This window comes from Orycteropus afer, unplaced genomic scaffold (assembly GCF_000298275.1).
Source record: "Orycteropus afer afer isolate SDZICR_OR568_19922 unplaced genomic scaffold, OryAfe1.0 scaffold00019, whole genome shotgun sequence".
NCBI classification, from domain to species: domain Eukaryota; kingdom Metazoa; phylum Chordata; class Mammalia; order Tubulidentata; family Orycteropodidae; genus Orycteropus; species Orycteropus afer.
In genome coordinates this window covers 20777011-20794230 of record NW_006921606.1, presented here as the reverse complement: position 1 = coordinate 20794230, position 17220 = coordinate 20777011, and the positions used below count along the sequence as shown (strand labels likewise).

General features: G+C 41.6%; 1 protein-coding gene across 1 annotated transcript in view; it reads left to right on the top strand.

Moving 5' to 3' along the window:
* Nucleotides 1–17220, top strand: part of SLCO3A1 (solute carrier organic anion transporter family member 3A1) — a 383148-nt gene that overhangs the window by 347069 nt on the left and 18859 nt on the right. The window contains exons 8-9 of the mRNA XM_007959974.2: nucleotides 4120–4295; nucleotides 10840–10904. Coding sequence (XP_007958165.1) covers nucleotides 4120–4295; nucleotides 10840–10904 — 241 coding nt within the window. The remainder of the gene's footprint in view (nucleotides 1–4119; nucleotides 4296–10839; nucleotides 10905–17220) is intronic.

Here is a 17220-nt window from a genome sequence, read left to right as displayed (position 1 = left end):
GATTATCTTCTGTGTCTGTGTTAATTGGTTTCCCTTTTCTTTGTTGAAGAGGGTCTGTGCAATCCTTCTGCCTAGTCCGCCATCTTGCCCCTCACAAGAGACTTTTAATGAAAATAACATCATCATCCATACTCAACCCTTAGCAGAATCGTATTTCAACCTAGGAATTTGTTTCATTTGTACAATTAATAGGAATTGATCCATACGTATTGAATGTGGGAAAAGAGACCTAAACAAAAGCAAGACTTTTGCCAGTATTTTTGAAACACTGATGAAGAATATTTTGTTTTTGTAATATAACCTGTCAAAATAGTGTGCTTTTGATTTTCTTCATCAATAGAAAATGAACCCAAGATTCTATAGAGTGATGTTTCTATTTTTATGGTCTCCAGCTTGTTTGTAATTATTTATCTCCATATTCAATATGTGAATAGAAACATTTCTCAATTTCAATTAATAACTGGATGGGAGTAGGAGTATAATTTTCAATGACAGTGCCTTTCTTCTTTCATTGATTTCATCTTCTTTATAACGTTCTGGAGATTTTTTAATTTTTTTAATAGATGATTTATTTATGTGGTTCAAAAGTACAGAAAAGTAGGGAGAGAAAATTTCCATCCACCTCTGTCCTGCATTCACTGACTTCTCAACTTACCATTCTGACAAATACACAATCACTTGCCTATATTTCTGGGGTTTTTTATTGCACATACAAGGCCCTGTTCTGTACCTTGTTGTTTTGTGGGGTTTTTTTAAGTTAATTATTTGTGTGTATTAGTAAATAAAGAATACTCACATAACTCTTTATAGTTACATAATCTTCCATTGTGTGGATCTATGGAATCTTTGTAACCAGTTCTTACAGATGGGCATTGATGTACAAAGTACTCATACTATACATATACCAATACCATTTTGTGCTGGAGCAAGTATACTTGTAAAAGAAATTCTTGTAGAATTTATAAGCCAGTCCCACTCTGTTGTATACCTGCTGCCATCGAGTCAGTTCTGACTCATGGCAAACTCCATTGGGTTTACAAGGCTATAAATCTTTACGGAAGTAGATTGCCTCGTCTTCCTTCCACAGAGCAGCTGGTAGATTCAAACTGCCAACTTTCAGGAAAGTAGCCAAATGCCTTACCCATTACAGCACCAAAAACCGGAAAAAAAAAAAAAATCCTCACTGCCGTAGAGTCAGTTCAACTCACAGCGACCCCTCCTTGGGTTTCTGAGGCAGTATCTCTATGGAAGGGGATTGCTCAGTCTTCCTTCCAAGGAGTGGGTAGTGAGTTTGAACTGCCAGCCTTCTGGTTAGCAGACCAGAGCTCCCTTAATCAGTCATATAAGTTATCACTGTTCCAAAGCTTGTCAGGCCTGTCCCTCTCATATGAAGCATCATAGTACATTTCATTTACAGTAAAGCTAAAACCTGCCACCTCATGCTGTGGCACCAGGCCAAGAATTCACCTCTTCTAGAGGCAGCAGGGACTACAGTCCTTCCAGGGAATGGCAGACTGGGAAGACAAACTCATCTCTAGAGCCTAATGCATTTTCTTAATAGATGACACCATATCAGAAACCACCAAAGAAAGCAATATGGGGTGTTTCCACTTCATTTAAGCCATGAGAGTCCACAGGGAATTTCTAAGATTCATCTACTTTTCGTACTGGCCTGACAGGACTATTGTATACAGAGTGGGGCAGAATTAGGATCCAAACCTCTATCATCTTAATTAAAGTCTTCTCACACTCAGCTTATCTCTACTTTTCAAACTTGCTACAACTCAGAACTTTTATAGGTTCAGAAGTTCCTACTTAGATGATCAGTAGATACTGAGTGAAAGGCTGCCCTCTACTTCTTTTCATTTGGAGTAGTAATATAAAACCTTGTTGGTAGAAGTCATTCTCTCTTCCAGTTATGCACCCTGAGAAAGATGAAACAACATAGACCTTCTCTCATGTTCTCCCCACCACACTCAGGCATTTAAGTGAAGGATTCTTCCTCAATGGCCTCATCATCTTCTGTACCCAGAGTACCCCAACTCCTTTAGCATCATGTCCAGGCAGATCTGTGCTCCAAAATAAAGATGTCTCCCATCCCTTGCCATATGACAGCAAAGTCAGCATTCTCCCTTAGATTCCCTGCTGCAAGGGCCTCAAGAATGTCTCAGCCAGCCCCCTATGCCAGAGGCCCACCCAGTGGTTTGTGCCCACTGTGTTAGATTGACCATGAATGGAGAAGGAAACAAATTTCTTGCTCAGAACATGGTGGCTTATCTCCTCCCCAGCCCTGATCAGAATCAGTTAACTCTTGATAAATAAATACAAATTTGACTAGGATCTTTGTGAGGTCCATCCAATCCCAGCTTTCTTCTCCAGCACCAACAAACCAGCATCTTCACTGGTTGAATGCTAGTCTCCAGCATTTCTGTTCTGGTTCCATTCCTGCCCAGTTGGCCAGAGCAGCCCTTGTTTCACTGTTGCACTGTCCCTCTCTGTTGTTCTATGCCCTGCCCACCTCTACTCCACTTTGTCTTGGTTGCAAACCCATGGCAGTTTAGCCCCACTCGCTCCATCAACAGGATATCAACTTCAGGAACATATTTAACTCACCAGATGGGGCTGCACAGCTGTAGTCTTGAGATAGAGACTTCTCATTGTGTCTCCATCCATTAGGGACATGGTCATGGACCTAATTCAATTGACTCGACACAACTGGTACTAGTAGGAGATCTCCAGGGGCAATAAGGACATTCCAGACAGAGATGACTGTGGAAGAGGGACTGTTAAGGGGAGGGTGTCAGCACCTTTGAGGAAATCACAGTCCAATGCCTTCAGGTACTGTAACTGGGCCATTTGTAGAAAGGTCTGTCTCTGAGAGTAGTGCTTAGGGAAAAGGATCCCAGTGTAGAACACAATTTGATGAGGGGTACAAGAGCTGGATACCTCTCATCCCTATTCCCCCTCTGTGTGAGACAGAGCATACAGGTGGCCTGAGGGGTGCCCATAAAGACTCTACACTCTGCAGTAACCCCATGGGACTTGACTGACTAGGACATCCTCTCCCTCTCTGTCTTGGGGGAAAAGAAAAGATGGGAGAGGTAGAAGAGAGATGAGAAGTACGAGGCAGGGGGAGGCAGAACAGGAGAATGGTGAAAGCCAAAGGGTGTTTCTTTGACCCTCAGGAGGATTTCCCTGGCGCGTTCAGAAAGCCAAGCAGTTCTAGAAGGAGAAGCTATGAATCATTTATGATTGTTTTCATTCTGTATTCATTAAAGGCATCTGCACTATTATTATCGAACCTTAATTGGCTTGGCTCTAGGTGCTACCTCTGCCAGCCCTTACTCCTCCCTGTGCCATCAGAAATTCCTCGAGTGCAAGTGCAGGGCCCAGGCCGGGAGCAGAGGCACTGGGCAGGCATCCTTTCAGAAGATCAAATGGAATGCGGTCACTGTTCTTGCTTTGCTCTGATCATATATTCATCAGTGGATCTCGTAGGCCTTTAGCTCTGTTCCCTATGACCCCCCTCTCAGCTCCCTGGCATCTCTGAATCCTCTTGGTTTTCTCAGCCACAAGAGAACTTTCTCATGAGCCTTCCCCTCTCATGGCCTCAGCTTCATGCCTGATGGTGCATCGCCTTTGTTCTGAGAGCTACGTTGGGCAGCAAACCAGCAACAATACACAGTTACCTGATTTACTCCTTTTAATACACTTTAGTGTAATTATAATGGCATAAAAGAGAGGACAAATGGGCAAGTAATTGCAGTGTTAATTTGGCACTACTTTATCATATTGTGGAAGCATAATTTCCTCTTTGATTATATTGGGTAAGGGGGACACTTTGGTCAACAGTATAGCTTATTAAGGGATTCCCAAGAACAGAAATGAAATACACAGGAGAGAGAGGAATCAGCTCTCCACCCCCACCCCTCCCACAAATAGGCCTTTATTTGTGTATGTTTTATGGCCTCCTTAACAAGCTACCTCATTTATCCAGACCTAATTAACGGAATGCCACAGAATGTATAATTTGGCTGCTGCAGCATCTGCTGATGGATGATTTTTTATTTGGAAACTGGAGATGCTCCCAGTTCAAAGGGCTGGATGCTTCCCTTTCAGAATCTCACCGGCTGTGCATGCCTCACCACCGTCCCCCCTGAGAATGCAACCGTGGTGCCTGGGAAATGCCCTAGCCCTGGGTGCCAGGAGGCCTTCCTCACCTTCCTCTGCGTGATGTGTGTCTGCAGCATGATTGGCGCGATGGCACAGACACCCTCGGTCATTATCCTCATCAGGTAAGAGCTTAGGCCAGTCCAGGGACCTGGGAGCCAGCCTTGCCACTCCCCCTGTCCTCCAGGTGTCCACTATTCTCCTAAAGAACAGAACTTCAGAAACTACATACAAGCCAAGTGGAGCAGAACCACAACAAGGATTTCAGCTTCCTGAGGCCAAGGAGCTCTGGTAGCATAGTGCCTAAGGCACTTGACTGCTAACCAGAAGGCTGGCAGTTCAAACCCACCAGCCACTCCTCGGAAGGAAGGTTGGGCAATCTACTTCTGTAGTGATATTGCCTTGGAAACCCAAGGAGGGGTTACTATGAGTCGGGTCCGACTCGACAGTACCTAGCAACAGCAACAACAGGCCAATACTCAGTTGTCTTTGTGTAAGCAGTTCATGTGCTCAGCTGCTAGCTCAGCTGCTAGTTGGAGGTTCAAGTGCACCAGAGACACCTCGAAAGAAAGGCCTGGTGATCCATCTACTTCTGAAAAGTCATCCATTGAAAATCCTCCGGAGCACAGTTTATTCTGACATGTATGGGATTTCCACAAGTCAAAGTTGACTCAGTAACAGCTGTTGTTGTTAGGTTCTGTCAAGTCGGCTTTGACTTATACAGACCCTCTGTACAACAGAACAAAACACTGCCCGGTCATGCGCCATCCTCCCAATCCTTGCTATACAGTGTTTCAGGACTATTTATAAAGTTTTCCAGTAATATATCAGACATTGTTTCACTACTATTCATAAAGTTTTCACTGGCCAATTCTTTGAGAAGTGGATGGCCCCTTCCATCCAAGTCTGTCTTAGTCTCGAAGTTCCACTGAAACTTGTCCACCATGGGTGACTCAGCTAGTATTTGAAATACCAGTGACATAGCCTCCAGCCTCACAGCAACATACAAGCCACCACAGTATGACAAACTGACAGATGAGCTGTGGCAGTAGCAACTGGTTTGGTCTTATGTTTCTGAGCACCTCACACCAAGGGTAGAGAGCAGGGCCCAAAGGAGAAGACAACACTGTCATTTCCTCCTTTGCGGATGTTTATTAAAGGGACTGTGGTTCGGGCTTGCTCTTTGCAGAGAGAAGCATTGTTGGAACAAAGTAAATAAGGCATTGGATTAACAGTTGAAAGTCCTGTTGCCCAGCCCTGCCTGCCTGCCACTGGTCAGCCCTCTGACCTCGACATGTTGATTTCCCTGTGCTTGTCCCTAAATTGGTAAATGGGGTGATGCTATGGGTTCTGCCTGCCTCCTGGAGTGGAGTAAGGCCAGGTGAAATCATGTGTGTACAAATGCTAGAGAGACGTGAACAGCTCAGGAGGGCACAATACAGTGAGGACAAGAAGCCACCCATCATTCCATAATCCTGCATCTCTCACAGCCTGTCCTGGGGCAAGAGAGATGCCTCGGAAGTGAATTATTGAGTAATGTCCCTCTCTGAGTAACTTTTATCATTTTCAAAATTGTCTAAATCTGTGTGAAGAGCCTAGAAGTGACCTGATCAATATCCATCTGAACAAGAGGAAGCAACACCATGCAAAGAAGATCCTAGTTTGTGGGATGCAGTTATCTCAACAAACCAATATGATCCCAAAGACTAGAAATAAAACTAGGAATGATGTGCTTGGAAATGTCCTCTGTAAATGTGTATCAGCAGCTATTTTAGCCAGTTTCTCTCTTCCTCTATCCCCACAGACCACATTTCCTCATCTTTATTTGAATTCCCCCAAAAGAGGATTTGTAAGCTGGATTTATATTACTTGAAGGTTATTAGCAATGCCTTAATATGCAAAAGCATTTGCCACTTTGCATTTACTCCATTTGAAAAACAGGTTTAAAAAATTAACACCTAGTTCTTGCAAGGCTGTAACAAAACTGGTAAGATCACATATTGCAGGTGGCATTGAAAATTGTATCACTACTTTAAAAAAAAAATGCCATTGTGAATCAAGAGCCATAAAAATGTTCAGACCCTTTTATGCAATAACCATACCCCTTGCCATTTATCTTAAGAAAAATACTTCTCTACAAGGAAAGAAGAAAAAAAATAAATAAATAAAGAAGCTCAGCACAGATTGTTATTACAATGCTAACTATAATAGCAGGAAAGCCTGAATTGGAATATGAGTTAAATTATGGTACTGCACTTCAGTGTAACAATGAAAACTCTTAAGAATATGAAAAATGTTTATGAAATGAGCTATTGAATTTATGAATATATATACAGACTGATTATATATAATGCACATATGGACGAAACCCATCAGATCTCAGGTATGCGTTTAGGATGGCTGCATGGTGGGGCATGTATTTTTCTTATTAGAAATTCTCACGAAGTTTTATTGTGATATTCATACACAGAAGGCATCGAGAAGCAGGGAAAATGCCCCTCACCACCGTTAGCAGTAACTAGTCCTCCTTTGTCCTCTTTCCATCACACTCCTGCAAAAACACAGCCTCTAGGAGATCAGTAGTCATGACTGGCAGACAAAACACAGCAAGTGTGTTGAAATCTTAATCCCTTCCAAGTCTCTGCTTGACAAACAGCTCTTGGAGATTTTCAGGAAATGTGCAATCCCTTTAAATGCATCAGCAACCCATACCCATTGCCATCGAGTCAATTCCAACCCACAACAACACTATAGCATGGAGTCGAACTGCCCTATTGGGTTTCCAAGGCTGTAATCTTTACAGAAGCAGACTGCTAACATTGTTCTCCCATAGAGCAGCTGGTGGGCTTGAACCACTGACCTTTCAGTTAGCAGCAGCCAAGAGCTTAACCATTGCATCACCAAACAAAAAAAATAAATAAATAAATAAGTCACTGCCACAGAGTCAATTCTGACTCATAGCCACCTTGTTTGGGTTTCCTAGGTGATAATTCTTCACAGACATAGATTGCCCAGCCTTCCTTCCACAAAGTGGCTGGTGGGTTTGAACCACCGGCCTTCTGGTTAGCAGTGAAATGCCTTAGGCACTTCACGACCAGAGCTCCCTAAATGACCTAAACTGGCCTTGTCTAGTTTATAACTTCACTTTTCAGGCTGGCCTGCTCACACTTGCTCACATGGTGTGCACATTTGCAGGGTCAATGTAGCACCTGTCCAGTCTCATTTGCCATTACAGACATTCCAGGCAGGCAAAGGGCACAAGCAGCCTGTGCCATGGCCCAGGTGTGTGCCAGTCCTTACCCAGGCACTCTCAGGCTGCTGTTGTTGTTGACTGACATCAATTTGGCCCCCAAATCTGGCAACCCCATGCACACCACAGTTAAACTCTGCCTGTCCTGCTGCCATTCTCACATTTGCTTGTGGATCAGATTGTTGTGATCCAGAGGGTTTTCACTGGCTGATTTTTGGAAGCAGGTCTCCAGGCCTTTCTTCCTTGTCCATCTTAGTCTGGAAGCTCTGCTGAAAATGCTCAGCATCATAGCAACACGCATGCCTCCACTGACAGCTGAGTGGTGGGTACTCATAAGGTGTATTGGCCTGGAATCAAACCCAATCCTCTGCATAGTAGCTGAGAATTCTACCACTGAACCATTAATGTCTCATTTTCAAACTAGACTGGAGCATACCTGCTGACATTAGTGGTCAGAACATCCACAACAGAAGATAAAAGCTAATGTTAACCAAGCCCCTAACAGGGCCAGCACTGGGCTCTTGTTTTCCACTTACTGTACATTTTTGTTAGTAGTATTGCCTTTGTAGAGATGGGAAAATGGAGGCTCAGCAAAAGATTAAGCAGTCTACTCAAGGTCATGCAACTAGTAAGTTATGGAGCCAATGCCCTATCCCTGGTCTTGCCTGGAACTCTCAATAAAAATAAAGGACACACTTGAGCCCTCCACTTCTGCATAACTATATACAAAAAGGATTATTCCTCCCATTGGAACTGCTTTCACAGCAGGATATGAAGAGAGATCTCAGCACCTTGCTCACTTTATTCCTTGTGACATGATAGCTAAAAGGAAATCAAATTTCAGGTGATAAATATTCTAGCTCATTATACCAGCGTGCTTTTTTGATAAGGAGACTTTGCCTTTATTCATGTGTCATTCAAGGTAATGCCTTCAAATCAATGTATAAAAAATAGAGCCAAGGAGCCAATAATGACTTTGAAGAACACGGATTTTGTAGCATGCACCTTCTAAAGAGCTACGTTTCTGACCAGACATTGTTGATATTATACAGATTTCTGGCTTGCTTAGTCAGCTACAGCCTTTTTTCCCCATCACTCAGTGAGTCTTGACCTGCTGCCCTGGGATTACTTACCTCTATTGTACTCCTTATAATTGAGAAGAAATGTGTACTTCCCAAAAAATAATACATCTTTCGCTTTCCCTGAGAATTTCAGAAGTGAGAGCAAAGATTACTAAAACTATATCCATGTCCTTTTGATTTGGCACTGTCTTTTGGCCCACCACTCTTGTGTTGTTATTGGGTGCTGTGGAGGCAAAACCAAAGATACATCCAACTAAAACTCAAACCAGTTAGTAGGTCATTGGATGGATGCTGCTGAGTGATGATACAATTTAACCCATTACAATATTGAAATCCTGTTAGTAACTTGACTTCTAACATTTATTTTCTGCAGAATTTATTACTAGGCCTTCTATACTCAAATGCTCCTTGTTGCTTCTAAGGGTTCAGCCACATTGGAGCTGTCTCTGAGTCTAACCAAGTGCTTCCCAGGGTCATATTTGTGTGCTTACCTTTCCCTCTTCCCTAGGAGCTCATGATGGGGATTGGATTAGAGGTAGGTTCACTGCCAGTGGTACTCAGAATGAATGACTTGAAGCACATGAGCATGGGGTTGGTCAAATATCTCCCCATTCATGCTCCTTCACCATCAAGCCAGAGATAAGCCATGTCATAAATGAGAGGTATGACCCACTCATCTATCCCATTATATGTTCATTCATCATACACTATGTGCCAGACACTGCTAGGTTTTGAGGTTATGAGGGCAAGAAAGATACAAATAGTCCCTGTCCTCAAGGAGAGGAGACAAACATAAAATAACTACTAATTATAAGCATAAGAAGCATTACAAAGGAGATTACGTGTTACCAGCTGTGTGGACCCATTTTCTGGAATCAGTCATCATTTTCTAATCAGACTAGGAAGACCCATATGATCCAGGGAAGTCTTAACAATAAATTTGGTAGAAAATAAATGTTAGAAGTTACATTATCAACAGGATTTCAGTACTATAATGGATTAAATGTGTCATTTATCCCAACTATCCAGTAGCATCCATCCAAAGACCTACTACCTGGTTTAAGCTTCAGGTGGGCATCTCTTTGGTTTCAACTCCACAACACTCAATACCAATACACCAATGGTAGGTCAAATGAGCTCTACAGTAGCTTTCAAGAATTCTGAAAAGCAGTACAAGAGAATGTGATAAAAAATGTGCCCAGGGATCATTCTAACAGTTGACATAATCCAGGGAGATTGAATTCAGTGCAAAATAAATAATTAAGAACTATACAATTTAAAATGTACTGAAACTTAATGTACATGAATGGATTATTTCACAGATGGTGCATCCAGGATGTCAGACCATACTGGTCTGGTTGATTTCACAATATGACCTGAGGATGACAAAGGTGTTAATGGTTCTGCTCTCTTTTGCAGGAAGCCTAAGAGAATTGTTTTTCCAGTTGGCATTTCCCCAAAACATCTGTCCTATTAATTTAAGATGTTTCCCTGCTCTAGTAAAAGCAGAATGTCTTTAAATGGAAACTCTGTGGACCAAATTTGCATTCTATTTTTGAATGACAAGATTAGCTCCAGTTATAAATGACCCCAAGACCTGAAGAACTAGATGGTGCCTGGCTGTTACTACCAACCACTCTGACTGAGATCCCAACAGAGTACCAGATAGAGTAGGGAAAAAAATATAGAACAAAAAATCAAGTTCACAAAAATGACCAGACTTACTAATCGGACAGAGACTGGGAAAACCCCCAAGACTATGGCCCTCAGATACTCTTCTGATCTGGAACTAAAGCCATTCCCAGAGACAACCTTTGCCAAACACTAGGCAGGCCCATAAAATAAACAATAACACCCGAGAGGAACGTGTTCCTTAGGACAATCAATTATACAAGATCTAAAGGACAACATTTGCTCAAAAGCAAAGATGAGAAGGCAGGAAAGGGTAGAAAATCAGGATGAAAGGAAATCGGGAACTCAGGATGGAAATGGGAAGAGTCCTGACTCATTGTAGGAAATGCAACTAATATGATGAAACACTTTATGTACAAATTATTGAATAGGAAACTAATGTGCTCTGTACTCTTTCACTTAAAGCACAATAAAAATTAAAAATAAAAAAAGATTAGATCTAGTTATGAAAACACTGTTAAATTTCTAAACTTATCTCATCATTGCAATTTAAGTAATTTTTCAGACTTTAGACAGGGAAACAAAAAAATTACTAGTAATGTTCTAAAGAAAGACACTGATGGACAGCAAAGAATGACTCCGGGGTCTGTTAAAGTGGGGTGATAAGAATTTTTTCTTTTTTTTCCCTCTTCATCTTGCACGTAGGACAGTAAGCCCTGAACTCAAGTCTTACGCCCTGGGAGTTCTTTTTCTTCTCCTTCGTTTATTGGGTATGTATTATCTCCTTATTCCCTCAATAATGAATTGGATGTTTATTACCAGGTGAGTAAATATCAGTGAAATGGTCCCATTTCTTGAGTTTGTTCCTTTTTTTCTAGGAAGTTCAGCTATTAGTAAGCAAGAGAAGCTTTTACATCTGCAAATTTTACACTGAAAACTAAACTCAAGCACTCCCTGGATATTGCAGAGTTTTCATTTATACCAACTTTATCATCATGCCACCCTGAATTCTCAATGGCATAAGCAGGAAAAATGATGGTACCAAAAGGGGGAGAAAATTGGTAGTGTAATTTGGCACCTTCATTAAGCCACCCATGAGCAGATTGTGAAATGCTTCATTTAGGAGGCTGCCAGCTGGGAGAGAGAGAGGCATTATCACATTGCTTCACAATTGGAAATATTTTGCATCCTTTAAATTTTTCCAAACTGATTTATTTACCTTGGGTTTCCAGGATGGGATAAATGTAACTTTCAAGCTATAGGGCTACTTTCTAAGGATTGGTATAGATAAAAGGAATGAAGTCAAACCCTGTTTTTGTTAAGTTGAGAAATCAGAGAATATGAATAGTTAATAACTCACTCAGGACCATGTGTGGCTAGGGTGAATCAGGAATGGCCAACCAGAGAGCCCAGCTCTCTGCAGAGCCTTGCTTTGCCCCCCGGACCACTGTTGGTTTCTGAACATCTCTTTCTCAAAGCCAAGGTCAATGTAGGATAACTTTTTCTGCCTTGAGTAATAGGGAAGTGGTTTTCTCTAATGAACTTTAAATTGTAAATTAATGTGCACTGGGACATAGGTGTGACCTGTATTTTCAGGGTGAAAATAAAATTCCTCTTTCCAAGTATATAATCATGGGTGAATATATAGACTTAGCTACAAAAATGATTATAAAAATGCTTATAAAAGTGAAAAATTGGCAACAACCCAACTGTCTAACAGCTTAGAATCATTTGAATAAATTATGGTATCTAATCCCAGTAGATTTTATGTTACCCTTTAAAATTCTGTAAAGAAAAATATATACAGACTTGGAAAGGGGCACGTGATATGTAGAGAGGAAAAACGAGGTCTATAATGTGATATATAGCAAATGTTTTTAAAAGTATTTATAAACATGAAAAAATACTGAAAAACTAGACATCTAAATGTTAATAGTTACTATCTTTGAGTAATGACGTTATACATTAAAGTCTGCCAAAGCAGGAACCTGTGTAAGATGGAAACCTTTCAGAAAAGGAAAACTCAAATATTTTCCACTAATAGAGAGCAGGAGCTCTGTAGCATGGTGCCTAAGGCACTTGACTGTTAACCAGAAGGCTGGCAGTTCAAAACCACCAGCCACTCCTCTGAAGGAAGGTTGGGCAAACTATTTCCATAGTGATACTGCCTCGGAAACCCAAGGAGGGGTCACTATGAGTCGGATCAGACTTGACAGCACATAACAACAACAACAGAGAGCAATAATGGTTACCACACCCTGGCAAAGGGAGAAAACTTGCAAAACCCAGACAAGCAAGGCAGTCCTGATGAATTCCGGTTTTCATAGGTTTCACTGTACATATTGTTTTCTAAATCTGTTTAACAATTTTAAATGGATATATATATATAATTATGTTAGTTCTTATATAGTTGATATAGGAAAAAAGAAAAATATTCCCCCTTAGACCCATTAATAAGGTAAGTTCCTATCTGAGGAACGGAAACTGTGTGGTATATGTCCCTATTGACCTCTCATCTGTGCCAATAGCAAATAATTTCCAATCAATCTTTGTGATCATTCCTGCCAAGCCTAAGACAAGGCCTCAGAATCCTTCTTAACCACTATCAATCCATGTATGTTGGTACACATGTGAAATTTTAAATGGCATCTCTTATCTTATTTCTATTCCATGAAATAGAAATGCCTTAAGTCTGTAAAGATGCCCTAGTTAAAACAAGATCAGAACTCCTACAGAAATAAAACATAAAAATAGAAGTCTTCTAGGAAGATGCAGTAGCCTGCAGAAATCTACCAACCACACAGAATTATAATTATGCTGATTATTTTTCTTATTGTTACAAGGGTAGAATGAATAGGGATGTGTCGCCATGCCCCCCACTGTTACCCCAGATGGTTGAGTGGACAAGTAGATAGAAAAATGTAATATTGCTTAGGAAGTCGGGGATCCTGATTTCTGAAAATGGTGAAACAATCCCACATATAATGCATGCTATAAATTAACATTTATTGCACACCTAATGTGTTCCAAGCTCTATGGAGAATACAGAGGCAAGTGAGTGTAACTCTGCACCTAGGAGTCCTCTCAGGGCTGGGAAGATGAGGGCCCCATCTGTGGACTTGCCGTGGAGGTCTGTGTATCTCTAAACTGATGCTAAGTCTCAACCCATTTGGAAAGAATTTTTACTCTTCAGGATAGTTTTGATAGAGCAAATGAAAAAAAAATTGCAAGATATTTCTGAAAAGTTAATGAGAATTATAGGACAGTCAAAGGGAGAACTGAAAATTATAAACCTTGCAGGTTTGTAACTAAGATCATGCTCTAAAGTGATTTCCCTATTTGTATGTCTGCCCCAGGAATAATCAGTCAGGCATTATCTACAACAGTGCTTTTCAAACTCTCATGACTGTAATCCATAGCATGAGATAAATTCTACATTATGGCCCAGTACAAACATGCATAAACAAAGAGCTGAAACAAAAATTCCATGAAAAATTTGTAAAAAGCCAACAGTTGCAGTCAAGTCGGTTTCAACTCATGGCAACTCATGTGTTCAGAATAGAACAATTATGTGCCATAGAGTGTTCAATGGCTGATTTTTTGGAAGTAGATTGCCAGGCCTTTCTTCTAAGGCAGCCCTGGGTGAACTTGAAACTCCAGCCATTCAGTTAGCAGCTGAGCACATTAACCATTTGCTCTACCATTCTTAATGGTATGATGGACTGTGATCTCTCTCTCTCTCTCTCTCTCTCTCTCTCTCTCTCTCTCTCTCTCTCTCTCTCTCTTTCTGTTCTATTTTCTCTTATTCTGTTCTATTTCATGCTTTTTCAAAAAGTCAGTCATGGCTCACTATGTTGCTTTTATCTCCCATTATGGGTCACAAATCTTAGTTTGAAATACCCTACTTTAAAAGAATCTGACACAGTTCTGTCTTTTAATTAAAAGTAGCTTATCAAAAAGTCTTTGCATGTGACCTGATTCCATTTCCTGCAACATCTCATAAAATTAACCACCATTGTTGTTAATGAAGGACTGACCAAGAAACTAGATTCATGACGTTTCGTTCATCCTTTGTTCTAAATTCCATCTTGGGGATATCACAGTTCAGTGTGATGAGATTCTATGATGGAGTCAGCACAGGTGCAGTGAGATATGTGGAAAAAACTTGCCCTGGGATGGCAAGGCAGAGGCATGGGTTTGGGAGGGATATGTCTATGCTAAGAGCTGAAGATTTATCTGAATGAGGAGGAAGGAGAGAAGTGTTAGAGGGACTGAAAAGGGACAGAAGCCTGGAGGTGAGTAAAGGACAGGGCATGTTAGGAGCTGCTTTAAACACCAATAGAAAGGAGTTGGTAGAAAAGGCAGAACCAGGGACCATGGTGACACCTGTTTGTGTGGTACCAATAGCTTCCCCAGCTACCCTCAGCAGCCCTGGAGTAGAAGCAGGAAGTGGCTGGTGCTATCAACCAAGTGTGGGGGTTTGTGGGCAGGTGCAATGGAAACAAAGCAGTTGAGCATGATGGCCCAAGGGCAGCTAAAGGATTGACCACGGTGCCTGGGCCAGAGAAGGAATGAAATAAATATGTGAGAAAGTAGAGCAAGCACAAAGAGATAAAGGAATTCTCAATTCATCTCATAAGCAGCCACCACCATCTGTCATTGGAGGCTTGCATCCTGTTGTGATGATGAACAGGTTTCAGTAGAGCTTCCAAACTAAGATGGACTAGGAAGAAAGGCTTGGCAATCTACTTCCGAACATCAGCCAGTGCAAATCCTGTGGATCACAATGGTCAGATCCATAGCCAAACACAGGGTTAGCACAGCACTGAGCAGCATTTCATTCTGTTGTGCGTGGAGTTGCCATGAATCCAGGGCCAACTCGACAGCAGCAAACAACAATAACTGGGTATAATAATAGAATGGGAATAGAGACTAGGAAACTGTGGTCAAAGATTTCTTGTCTAAATTTGATGCTACAGTGGTGGAGTGGTTCTAAAGAATGTGCTTGACCAGAGTGGAATGTGGGTGAAGAGCCTTGCTGTTGAGGAGAACTGTTGTAGAAAGGCCAAGTGTGGAATGGGGTGTCTGTGAAAGAGTTTAGGTCTCCCACACAGTGGTAGAAGTTGAGGTGGGGAGGAAGATGCTGACATGCACAAGAGTCAGTAAATTTAGAATAAATTGAATTCAGAGCAGAATTCCTGAGGTTATCAAGTCCATCATTCTTCATCCTTTTCAAAGGTCACGTCACTGCTTTTCTCTCTAGGTACAGGCAAACCATATGCTCCCCAGGTCTGATTTAGAATCCAGCTCCTGGAGCTACTGCATGCCATGGATATTAAAACCCCAAAATCAAACCCATTGCCATCCAGTTTATTCCAACTCGTGACAACCCCATGTATTACAGAGTAGAACTGCTCCATAGGGTTTTCTTGGCTGTAATCATTAAAGAAGCAGATCACCAGTCTTCCACACAGCTGCTGGATAGGTTTGAACCACTAACCGTTAACTTAGTGGTGGAGTGCAAACTGCTTATACTACCTGGGAACCTTCACTGAAACAAATATTGCTTATGATTCTGCTGTGTGCAGGGCACTATTCTAAGTGTTGCAATGGATATGAAAATAAGTAAGAGCCAGCTTCCTGCCTTCAGCAGCCTCTAGTAGGAGAAGGAAGCAAGTATAGGGGAAGTATAAGAGTTACAAGGAATTGGAATTTCAAGAGGAAAAGAATGATTGGCCGTTCAAACCTATCAGCTGCTCTGTGGAAGGAAGACTGGTCAGTCTACTTCCATAAAGATTTACCACTTCAGAAACCCAACAGGGGTTGTTGTGAGTCAGAATTCTCTCGATGGCAGTTAGTTTGCTTTTTGGTTATAAGTAGTTGTTGGTACAGAGCAAATGATAGCTTTTTATGGGAGAGTGAATGTACATTAAGAATTCTGATTTAGCAGTATACAGGGTAGTTGGCACAGTGCAGGGAAGTTAACCAAAAATGTTGAGGTTATCAGAAGCTGGAGTAGAGCAGTGACATTGGAAGGCAAGGACAAAGGCATGCAATATTGCGGTGACAACATCTTTTGAAGGCTCCCAACTGATTAGATGAAAGCAAAAGAGAAATAGTAGAAGCCCAAGAAAAATCTGAGGTTCTGAGTCCCATGACTGGGACTGTGGTGGACTCTTTTATAGATGAAGATACCAGAAGCAATTAATAAAGCATCTCAAGGGTATTGTGAATGATGGCCAGGTTTCCCCACCAGAAACTCTCCTCCCACAAATGCTTGTTCTTGGTTTTCCAGATCCACTCGCTAAGTAAAAAGCACTGGGAATATCACCCTTACAGGGCACCTCCTTACATAAGTGTCATTCCTGAGCAGATGTGACTTGTGGTTGTAGGTGATTATGAGTTACTCCAAGCATAGAGCATCTCAGGAACTCCTGACGTGGCTCACTGAGTGTTTATTGAGCTCCTTCTGTGAGCATAGTTTCTAGTTAAGAAGGCACTCAGGTGGTGTATTGCCTAAGGCTTTTGACTGCTTACCAAAAGGTTGGCAATTCAAACCCACCAGCCACTCCACAGAAGGAAGACAGGGCAATCTATGCAGGAAATATACACATCAAATAAGTGCTTTGAAAGCAGGCAATATAGGGTATTCTGAGATTCTGCCATAGGATGGGAAGGATTGGGATACAGTGGCAGGGACTGCATGAAAGGCCTCTTCCTCTCACCTGTGCATTTAATGAGTTTATTTGGCACACATTTCTTAAGCATCAGGCTCTCTCATAGATTTGCCTGACCTCTTGAAGTATCTGCATCACCCAGTGTGTTAGACTGGGTTCTCTAGAGAAGCAAAACCAGTAAAGCTTAAGAGAGAGAGAGAGAGAGAAAAAATCTTAGGAAAATGGCTCACACACTTATAGAAGCTGGCAAGTCCCAAGTTCTTGGATCAAACTTCAAGCTGGAGGTTTTCCTGGACTCACACATCTGCAGGGGCTGATGAGCTCAAGGTTGGCAGGCAGTATACTGGTTGTTGACTCCAACCAATGATGAATCCAAGATCTCCAGGTCAAATGGTGGATTGTTCATTCA